This window comes from Cyprinus carpio, chromosome A7 (assembly GCF_018340385.1).
Source record: "Cyprinus carpio isolate SPL01 chromosome A7, ASM1834038v1, whole genome shotgun sequence".
NCBI classification, from domain to species: Eukaryota; Metazoa; Chordata; class Actinopteri; order Cypriniformes; family Cyprinidae; genus Cyprinus; species Cyprinus carpio.
Genome location: NC_056578.1, coordinates 6,371,793 through 6,383,471, shown reverse-complemented (window position 1 = coordinate 6,383,471; position 11,679 = coordinate 6,371,793). Strand labels below are relative to the sequence as shown.

The window sequence follows — 11,679 nt, the reverse complement described above, 5'->3', positions numbered from 1 at the left end:
ACACACACACACACCACACCACACACATATATATATATATATATATATATATATAAGGGGTTGCACGACTACTGATTTCTACTAGTCGATTTCTTGTTTAAAAAATACTCGAGGTCTGAAGACTACTCGTGGTACATGCTACTGTGAATGAAAAGACAAGAAATAGTTCTTATCAATAAACGCTTATTAATTCATAGATCAATGCAAAAATTACATATGTAAATTGTCAAAACTTTATAATTATGACATTACATATTTAAATTTTCATGTAACAGCCAGTATTTGTATCTGTATTTTTATCTGTGACAATCACAAAATTATTCGTATCTGCATCCGGTTAAAACCGGGTGGAACGTCGTACAGTTACTTCATAAGATCGACTATCTTTTATCATAGTTATCACTGAACAAGTTATCACTGAACAAGTATGCCGTGACACATAGTATGCCGTGTTAAACTGAAATAATTATTCATTTCTAAATATATTTATCATGCAAGCAGAAAGATGTCATGACAAACGTTTAGTGATCATTTGGACTCGACTGAATTAATTCAATGCGCATATTTTCATTACGCAGAACTCAAGCGAGGCTTTTTGTGCACCTCACTAAATAAATGTGCATGTACCACGCAAACCAGCAAAAGTTAAAGCTGCAAACATGTAGGGCAAGTGGAAAATGTATCTGTATCGAAGTTGATTATTAGCCTACTCTTGAGAGCGAACTGGTTTGGTTTTTGAGAGACTGAGACGCGCAACGCGGCTGTTCTTCTTCTTCTTCTTCTTTTGTTTTTTATGGCGGTTGGCAAACCAACTTAACGGTGCATTACCGCCACCGACTGGGCTGGAGTGTGAATCAGGAGATATTGGATCTTTAAAAAAAAAAAAAAAAAAAATTTAATCCTACAGGCTAAGCCTGTGTCTCTAAGAAACTTAATAACAAATTGATGAATGTTACTGGATGCTTTCCCTAATAAACCTTGCATTGTAAAATTATTCTGATTGACACTTCTGAGAGACTGAAAAAGCTGGTTTCTTTCTTGGCTGTACTTTGTGCACTGAAATAAAATATGCTCTACAGTTTCTAAATGACTGCAATATTGGCAGTTCCCTGTTGGATGTTTCCCTATTATCTTCAATGAAGATAATTCTATTCTTAACCGTGTAATTATACTTTCTTCTCTTCTACTCCTACACTCTGTCCTTCCTATACCCACTTCTGGTTGTATATTATATAAATGCCTCCCTTTATCTTGATCCACCCAATACTCCTGCCATTTTGATCTTGCATATGCTTTAATGAATGTTTTAGCTTCAGATTTACTATATGGAACTTGTAATATTCTATTGTGTTTCAGTGTTTGTTTTGCAAGTTTATCAACCTCCTCATTCCCTTTCACTCCAACATGTGCAGGTACCCAGAGAAACCTGATTTTTTAAATCCTTTGCATTTAACTTGTGCAAAACCATACAAATTTTATGAATTATATCATTTCTTATAGATTTCCCAGTTTTTTATGCTTTCTAAAGCTGAATAACTATCAGATATAATCACTGAGTTATTTAACTCATTTCCCTCTACCCATTCCAAGGCCAACAAAATTGCAACCAGCTCTGTTGTGTATACTGATAAATTATCTGTTATTCTTTCCTGACATATTACCCCATTCTTTGGAATATATACTGCTGACCCAACGTGTCCTGTCTTTGGATCCTTAGAACCCATCTGTAAATATGAATGTATAGTCAGAGAAATGCATATCCAGATAATATTTAACAATATCCCTCACTGCTACTTCCTTTGACTTTCTTTTTATTTCCTTATGAATGCCTAAATCTACATCTGGTATAGGGAAAAACCATGGTGGAATAGGAGGGACTGAAAACCGTTGAACAGTACTGTAATTTATGTAACCCAATATTCTCAGCTTTCGCATCGCCAATCCACCCAAAACTTTTGTAATTGGACTTTCCATGTTCCCAGAAATCTTTTAAGATAGCTTTAGCTGGATGGCTATCAACTTGTCCCTTCACATTAATCCAGTATGCTAACATCAGTTGTACCCTTCTGATCCTCAAAGGCATCTCACCCATTTCCACTTGCATAGAAGATACCGGGGATTGTTTTAAAAAGATCCACTACATATCCTTAGAGCCTGAGCTTGCATGACATCCAATGTTTTGATATTAGACTCTGCTGATGACATATATGCTATACACCCATAATCAAAGACAGACCTCATTAGTGCCCAATAATATATTTTTTAAAGATGCCCTGCTTGCTCCCCATGCTTGTCCTGATAAACAGCGTAGGATATTAACAATCTTTTTACATTTATTAACCATTTTTTCCAAATGAATCTTCCATGTCAGTTTTTCATCAAACCACATCCCAAGAAACCTAATAATCTTCATTTGCTCAAGAGGCTGACTGTACAAATTTAAGGATACAGGTGTGATCTTATGCTTTTTTGAAAAACATATGACTTGTGTTTTTGACACTGATAATCTAAAAATCCCCATTTATTTGTCCATTTTCCACTTCCTTAATTGCCTCTTGCATTTTTGCTTTAACATAAGATTCATTACGGCCTCTAAACCATAATGCTCCATCATCAGCATACAGGGATTTTCCAATTTTCTGGTCAATATTTGAGAATATATCGTTAATCATAATATTGAATAATAATGGGCTACATACACTACCTTGTGGAGTTCCGTTCTCTACTGTATATACCTCAGAAAATTCTGCACCTACTCTTACCTGAACATTCCTATTAAACAAAAAATCCAAAATCCAATTGTATACTCTACCACCAATTCCTAATCGTTGTAATTTAATTAATAACCCTTCTTTCCAAAGCATAGCATATGCTTTCTCTACATCAAAGAAAAACTACTATTACCACCTCCCTATTAGTCTGTGCTTTCCTAATATCGGATTCTAAACATAATAATGAATCCATTGTACTTCGCCCCTTACGAAACCCACTCTGATATGGGGGAAAAAAGGTCATTACTTTCTAAATAATGGGTCAATCTATCTGTAATTAATCTTTCCATTATTTTACACAACTGCGATGTTAAGGCAATTGGTCTATAACTAGACGGGTCAGACGGGTTTTTTTCCTGGCTTTAAAATAGGTACTATAATTGCATGTTTCCACACTGATGGAAGCTGACCCATTTCCCCAAATTTTATTAAAAAATTTTTAGTACTATTTCTAGTGTCTCATCTGTCATATTTGCTACCATTTTGTAACATACCATGTCTTTTCCTGGAGCAGTCTGTTTTGCATTAAGGACTGCTTTTTTCAACTCAAACATATTTAAAGGTACATCTAATGGATTTCCCGAATGTCCTTTCTTTTTTAAAATATCTGGGAAACTTTCTAACACTTTCCTTCTATTCACTTGTGCTTCCTTATGAGGTTCTCAGAACTATGCACTTTCCTAAATGTTTGAGCTAAAACTTCAGCTTTTTCTAAATTCGTAACTGCCACTTTATCACCACTATTTAATACAGGTAATTCATAATTCCTTCTAACTCCTCCCATCCTCCTTATCATTCCCCATATATCAGATAACTTCACATCCCTTCCTATATCATTACAAAATTCCCTCCAGAAATTGCGTTTTTGTGTCTTAACTTGTTTTCCTAACTACTGCCTGCTTTCTTTTATACTCTATCAAAGCCTCCTGAGAATGATATTTCTTAACATATTTAAAAGCTTTGTTTCTTGCTTTAACTGCTTTACTGCACTCATCATTCCACCATGGTACATTCTTACCTTTCCTATTTCCTTTACTTTTAGGTATTGTTTCTTCAGCTGACAATATTATTTCATTTACTAATACACTATTAAACTCATTTATTCCTATTTCTTTATCCTCATTTTTTAAGTTTAAGACATTTTACTGCACAAATGATCTGAAACTGTTCCCAATTCGCTTTCTCTATTTTCCACCTTGGAATATTTTTAGTCCTTTCTTGACACGTCCCTGATCCAACTTTAATTAGAATAGGGAAGTGATCACTACCTATTGTAGTTTCCTTATCTACACTCCACGTACTAATACCTGCTATTGCACTGGATACAAAAGTTAAATCAAGTACTGATTCTGTATTGTTTATGCTGTTAAACCGTGTTCCCTCACCATTGTTAAGACATACCAAGCACTTATCATCAATATATTCTTCTAAAGCTAAACCATTTGCATCTGTACTGTTACTTCCCCATAATGTATTGTGTGCATTAAAATCCCCACACCATATTACCTCACTGAGTGGTGATCCCACAATATTTTCCAAAATACTTCCCTCTATTTTCCCACAAGGATTATAATAATTTATTACATCTATAGAACCTTTACTTGTCCATATCCTTATGATAATTAATTCATTCTTATCATTTACATTTATAATTTCATAGCTTAAACCATTTTGTATAAAAGTTACTAATCCTCCCCCTCTACCATTTTCTCTATCTCTCCTTATTGCTGAATATCCTTTAATAATAAAATCTAACTCCGATTTCAACCATGTTTCTTGTACACATATTATATTTGGTTTCTCTTTTAACTCATCTACATATTTCTTAAACTCTTGGCCGTTAGCTATTAAACTTCTAGCATTCCATTGTAGTATGCCTACATTTACCACCATTTAGTCTATACCAACATTGTGCTGGGTAGACTGAGTGTCTGTACTTAAGTTATCCCTAACTGTTTCCCAAACCATTCCTTTTATTCCCAAATATTTTTCAGCTGCTTTCACAATAATTTTAATCCTTTCGGTACGACTCGTTGTCTGTGCAGAACAGTTGATAACTTCAACCATAAAAATCACAAAATCATGTTTGCTGACAACTAAATTGTCTTTCCTTTTCTCTTCATCCTCTTCATTTATTATGTCATTTCCAATGCCCTCATTTAGTTTTGGTATTACATTCACTCTGGGGACCAGCTTTACTGCTTCAGAGTAGCTAATGCCTTCAGTTACCTTAATTCTTTGCACCTCTTTGGCTCTTTTACTAAATTCACAACCCTGGTATGCTGCACTGTGCTCCCCTCCACAATTGCAGCATTGATTGCGAGCTTTGTCACATTCATCATACTCATGGTCTCCTCCACACTTACTACACCTCTTTTTCCCTTTACATACAGCCGCGATATGCCCAAACCGTTGACATTTATAACATCGAAGTGGTGGAGGGATGTACAACTTAACCACATAACTCATAAAACCAACAAAAACCTTATCTGGTAATGTTTCTCCTTCAAACGTAAGCATAACTGATAAGCTGTCGCAAATGTCTCCAAATCTCTTAGTTTTTAAGTCTTTTAGCTTCACATACTTTAGCCTGCTTAATGTTTGCTATTATAGCATCCGTCTCTACATTTACCGGAATGACTGTAATGACTCCTCTGACTAACTTTTTGTCATTAGCCTTTGAACATTGCACTAGTTTACCATGAATTTTACTCATCTTAACTGCTTTTTTGAGTTGCTCTTCGTTTTTTACAAAACACCAGAAGTTGTCCATTTCTTAATATTTTTGCACTCCCTTACCTCTCCAATTTCTTTACTTAGACCTTTTGTAAGTTGTATCGGATTCCACTCTCTGAACGTGGTACCTTCTTGCCCCAACTTAACAAATACCTTATATTGTTCCCCACCATACTTTAAAGATGCACTTTCACCACAATCAGTTGTATTATTCTTTTTCTTTTTACTTTTATCCTCGCTGTCTTCCAACTCTCCAATGCTCCCCACCTCTCCTGTCTCACTTACTACGTCACTTCCTTCCTCCATCTCCTGACCATTCCCAGCCCAGCTGTTGCCATCCACCTTTTTTTTTTTTTTTTTTTTTTTTTTTTACATTTATTGAACCTTAACAAAAAAAGTCATTCGAAGTTTCAGATTTACAATCAAACCTGAGCGTACATACAATTATTACAACACAATATACATATTCACATCAGCAGGCAAGAAAAGTTGAAGCCTAGGTGAAAATAAAACTAAAAGAAAAAGAAAAAAATTAAATAAAATACAAATAAAATTAAATGAACAAATAAATATATAAAGTAGGGGAGTTGGACAATATTCAGTTTATAAAATCAAAGTCTTCCAATAAGGAGTACAAATACACTGCTTTAGGACTTTTCATCCTTCTCACGGTCTCCAAATATACTTTAAACTCCTCCTTAAAAACCACTAATTATGGAGGGATTTTGAAAAATTTACATTTGTGTATATAAAATTTCAGCAAAAGCAACACATTATTAATTACATAGGATACCTTTTTATCCTTTATTAATAGCCCAAATTTAATAAATTCCCACGACAGTATCAACCTTACAGGTATTCTTTGTTGCATCCATCTCAATGCATCATTCCAAAATTTGTTTACCAAACTGCATTGAAAAAACAAGTGTTCAACAGTTTCTATCTCTACCTTACATATTTGACATAAATTTGAATCCCCAACATTAAATCTCGTTCTTAAAAATTCTTTGTTGGATATATATGATTCAGAATTTTTAAAGTGCACCTCTTTACATTTAGGATTAACAGGAAATGAAAGAAAATTGGTCCTAATTTTACACACTTCTTTCTTCTCATAATGACGAAAAATGTAATTTCTTAATACCGGTCCTGGGAAACATTGATGTATTAAACAGTCTCTTAAGAATTTGTTTGAACATTTTCTGTCAACAAAGCTTACATTTTCTATAATAAGTTCTTGTACTTTAGGTATTATCCTTGAATGTTTCAGATGTTCACTTACTAATTTAAGCATCTGTAATGGAATATTCTTGATAATTTTTTCATACATTTTAGAAGAGCAACTTATATTGTATTTACCACAAAAAGCAACATGGCTTAGTATATTTCCCACATTGTCCACTAAATGTGTTAGTGACCATATGCCCTTCTGCCACCACTCATCAATAAACAAAGATTTTCTGTTCACAGTTTATACATCTGTTGTTCCAGATTGACATATTATGAGGGCTAAAATTATGCTTGAAAATCAATTTCCAGTATAATAATACTTGTTGATGGAAAGCAGAAAGTTTTACAGGGAGTTTCGAAAGTTCAAAGTCACATTGCAGCAGAAAACTTATGCCACCACATTTATTAAATACGATAGTAGGAATCTCAAACCAGAAAGAGGACTTATCATTAATGAAAGCCTGCAACCATCTAAGTTTAATGACCCCATTCATAATATCAAAGTCAATCGTTTTAAGACCTCCTTCTTCATAATCTTTAATCATGTCACTTTTACGTATATAATGACTTTTCATTTTCCATATAAAATCAAAGTTTAATTTGTTAACTGCCTTTATCCTTTTTGCAGAAACTGATAAAGAGAAACATGGATAGATGAATCTAGAAAGATTCTCTACTTTTGTCAATAAAATTCTTCCAAAAATTGTTATGTCTCTCTGCAGCCAAGTATTCATTATTAATTTACAACTATCCAAAGTTTTATCAAAATTTAAATGTTCTAAATTATCCATCCTCTTAGATAACCAGATACCTAAATATTTGACTTCATTTTTCACTGGGATATTGTATAATGTTACATTAGGATGATCATGAATGGCCAATAACTCACATTTTGACATATTTAGCTTTAAACCTGAAGCTTCTGAAAAAAACTTAATTAACTGAAGTGCTAGGGGTATTTGCTGTTCATTTCTTAAAAAAAAGAGTAGTGTCATCAGCAAATTGACTGACAATAAAATTATTACTTTCAAAATCAATGCCTAATATGGTTCCCATTTTGAGTAAAATAGACAACATTTCTGCTACCATAATAAATAATAAAGGAGAACATCCACAACCTTGCCTGATGCCTCTTCTAACCTCAAATCTTGGACATGTACCTTGAGTAAGAGCTACAGAACTGTTTATGTCTTTATAAAGCATTCCAACAATACTAATAAATTTAGAACCAAAACCAAAGTGTTTAAGAGTTTGAAAAATAAAAGAATGCTCCACCATGTCAAAGGCCTTATAGAAATCCAGAAATAAAATTAAACCATCCTCTTCAATTAAATGACCATATTCAACCAAATCAAAAACTAACCTGATATTATTATGAATTGACCTATCCTTTAAGATGTTGCCATCCACCTGACACGGAGTCAGTTTCCGTTTGCGCTGACGTCCACCCGCCATTTCCCACCAGTCAGCTCAAGCACCGAGACCTGGTTTCGCTTCAATCAGCCGTCTCTCAACGCGGCTGTTTGATTGGTGAGACCATTTTGAAGGCTCAGGAAACCTTTGCAGGTGTTTTGAGTTGATTAGCTGATTGGCATGTCACCATATTCTAATTTGTTGAGATAGTGAATTGCTGGATTTTTGTTAAATGTGAGCCAAAATCATCACAATTAAAATAACCAAAGACTTAAACTACTTTAGTCTGTGTGCACTGAATTTATTTAATACACGAGTTTCACAATTTAAGCTGAATTTCTGAAATAAATGAACTTTTATTTAGGGGGCGGAACATTTGGCAAATAACGCTGTAGCACTTATATTATTGCACTGGTTGGCTATTAACTGTGAGCAGACAGAGTGTCAATCAATGCATTGGAGAATACGACGAACATAAATAAAGAAACGAAGTTGCTTGTCAGATTTCCCTAACAAGCAGCCATATATTTTAAAATAAGACCAAAATAAACACAACCCGCGACTTGGCAAATCTCTGTTTGAGGCGAGGGTTGTCGGCGGAAGAAAGGGGGATGGGCTTGAAGTTCGGAGGGAAGTTCACTGATTGGCTTGGAACGTATTCAGACTCCAACCAATAGGAAACTAGCACGCTTTCTTTTAAAAGTAACGTCGCAGTTGTCTCTATTATCATTCATTTTATGAGTTGTGTTGAAGCAGTTTTTTTTCTGCAATGAGTGGAAGAGGCAAAACTGGTGGAAAGGCCCGCGCTAAGGCCAAGACTCGCTCCTCCAGAGCTGGGTTGCAGTTCCCCGTCGGTCGTGTTCACAGGCTTCTCCGCAAAGGTAACTATGCCGAGCGCGTCGGTGCCGGTGCTCCGGTGTATTTGGCCGCTGTGCTCGAGTATCTCACGGCTGAGATTCTGGAGTTGGCTGGAAACGCCGCTCGGGACAACAAGAAGACCCGTATCATCCCCCGTCACCTGCAGCTGGCGGTGCGCAACGACGAGGAGCTTAACAAGCTTCTGGGCGGCGTGACCATCGCTCAGGGCGGCGTGCTGCCCAACATTCAGGCCGTGCTACTGCCCAAGAAAACCGAGAAACCAGCCAAGACCAAGTAAACTGAAGTTTCTCTTCAAACCAAAGGCTCTTTTAAGAGCCACCCATTTTCTCTGTGAGAGAGCGATTTCTTTCTTTCAGTTGGTATAAATCTTTTTTTTTTTTTTTTTTTTTACGGTCTGTGGTATAAAAACAGTTTGAAGGTTTTATTTGATTTAAAACAAATGTTCTTTCAAAAAGTGGCGTATTTTATTTGAGATTTCATTTAAATGTTTTCATTGAGTTATATTTTTAAGTTTAGTGAAAATGTGGTCCTTAAGCAATTTTAAAGTAGCATGCAATATTTCATTTAAATTCTGCAGTACTACACAGTTAATTTAATGTGTATTATGAAAATGTTCTTGACATGCCCAGATGTATATAAACTGATATACTTATAAAATATTTAGATTGCGGTATTAATTCCAAAAGGCCTTTATTCTATACATTCAGTAAGATTAATAATAAAAAAAAATCACATTATCTGGTACAAATTTAAGACTGTTTTTGACGTTCAATGGCGGTTGGCAAACTAGTGCATATTCCGCCACCTACTGGGATAGAGTGTGAGGCATTGATAGAAGAAACAGGAGGAAAAAAACGTAATACCCCCTACCTTTCTATATTTTCTGTTGCTTTTAAAAAAAAAAAAAAACAAGAGCTTCGTATCCTTTGAAAGAACTGTTAAGTATATTCGGCAAAGTTAAAAAATTTATTCAACCAGAAATCAAATCGTTTTTGAATCGAATTCTTTCCCTTTCATGTGCCATACAACTGATTATTACATGCTCTACAGTTTCTGGAATCCACATTTATTGCACTGACCAGAACCATGTTCCCCTATCATTTGAAGTGATTTGTTGAGGGCAGAATGACCAATCCTCAGACGAGAAAATACTGTATCTTCCTTTCTGTTGCCATAACTAATTCTAACTAAATCAGCTTGTTTTTGTATATTATACAAATGGCGACCTTTATTTTATCCCACCTCTCCTGCCACGTATTTTTAATAGCTGTTTTAATTAAGCTTTTCATTTTAGACTTACCCAAAGGTATTTCTAAATCAATAACATTATGTTTAAGGGCCTGTTTTCGCCTATTCTTATTTCATACAAAGTGAACAAGAATGCAGGGCGTTAAGGCAGGAACCACAAACTGTCGTTTCTTGTTTGAAAACAGGAGACGCACATTCATTGGTCAACTGTCATTTAGAGGACCCAGACAAAAACCAATCAAAAACCACCGAATCTACGCCGTCCAATGAGAGCATGGCAGCCCTAGATTTAAAACAAGTGTTGTGGGCTAGCACGTCTTATTCTAATTTCTTACTTTTTGAAGCAGTATTTTTCTACTGTGCCATAATGGCAAGAACCAAGCAAACCGCTCGTAAATCCACCGGAGGTAAAGCTCCGAGGAAGCAGCTGGCTACTAAAGCTGCTCGTAAAAGCGCTCCATCTACCGGTGGCGTTAAGAAACCTCACCGTTATAGGCCCGGTACCGTAGCTTTGAGAGAGATTCGCCGTTATCAGAAGTCCACTGAACTGCTGATTCGCAAACTACCCTTCCAGCGTCTGGTGAGAGAAATCGCTCAAGATTTCAAGACGGATCTGCGCTTCCAGAGCTCAGCTGTCATGGCGCTGCAGGAGGCTAGCGAGGCTTATTTGGTCGGTCTGTTTGAGGACACCAACTTGTGTGCCATCCACGCCAAAAGACATCCAGCTGGCGCGCCGCATCCGCGGAGAGCGCGCTTAAATCTAGTTACATCAGCCATACAAACCCCAAAGGCTCTTTTAAGAGCCACTTCGATGTTTCTCTGAAAGATGATTTCCATTGAATTACGTTAAATTTATGTATAAAGGGCGTTTAACTTTGGTGTGTTCAAATCTAGATTTTTTTTTTTTTATTTAATTGTATGTCAGCTGTATACTAAAACAATCTATATCGACATGTAATGCGCATAATGAGAGAAAATATTCTACAGCTAAAAAAACCCAAACAAAACTGAAACCAGCTCTTAGTTCATAGCAGGAATGGTACTAACTGTGTTGGAGACGTCCCTGGCCTGTGGAAATTGTCCTTAAACGTTTCTTTTCTGCTATCTTATGACATTCTTTACTACTAATTTTAAAAAGCCTTAGAAGAAGCTTGAACATTGAACACTTGTGTCTGTGCTTCATTTTTTCATATGGCCGTATATACTCCTGTGCGAGGGGCGAAAAGGGTTACATTTTCTAGATTATTCGACAGTCAATCTAAAAGCTGTCAAAATGTTTGTTCGGTCCTGCTAACGGAAGTGGATATGCTCGAATTCGTGTTAAGAAGTAGAGTTTGTTTTATTTGCAGATATATTGGAAGACCTATTGGAAGCATTGGAAGACCTAGATTTGGGTGGCGTT

General features: G+C 35.7%; 1 protein-coding gene, 1 long non-coding RNA gene and 1 pseudogene across 2 annotated transcripts; 2 read left to right on the top strand and 1 right to left on the bottom strand.

Annotated features, from left to right (window-relative positions):
• Positions 1-144: 144 nt before the first annotated feature.
• LOC122145566 lies at positions 145-8,199 on the bottom strand. The gene is made up of 3 exons (XR_006160400.1): positions 8,148-8,199; positions 5,571-5,849; positions 145-870 (listed from the first exon to the last, which is right to left on the bottom strand). It is a non-coding gene; the product is annotated as an uncharacterized LOC122145566 (long non-coding RNA).
• A 665-nt stretch (positions 8,200-8,864) lies between these two features.
• Positions 8,865-9,358, top strand: LOC109083419 (histone H2A). Its single transcript, XM_019098200.2, has one exon. The coding sequence runs from the start codon at positions 8,920-8,922 to the stop codon at positions 9,304-9,306; it is 387 nt and encodes a 128-aa protein (XP_018953745.2). The 5' UTR covers positions 8,865-8,919; the 3' UTR covers positions 9,307-9,358.
• Positions 9,359-10,590: 1,232 nt separating this feature from the next.
• LOC109059802 lies at positions 10,591-11,050 on the top strand (annotated as a pseudogene).
• Positions 11,051-11,679: the final 629 nt, after the last annotated feature.

Bases quoted from the DNA above. Each gene is read 5' to 3' on its own strand.
- LOC109083419 (XM_019098200.2), top strand. From the start codon at position 8,920: ATGAGTGGAAGAGGCAAAACTGGTGGAAAGGCCCGCGCTAAGGCCAAG.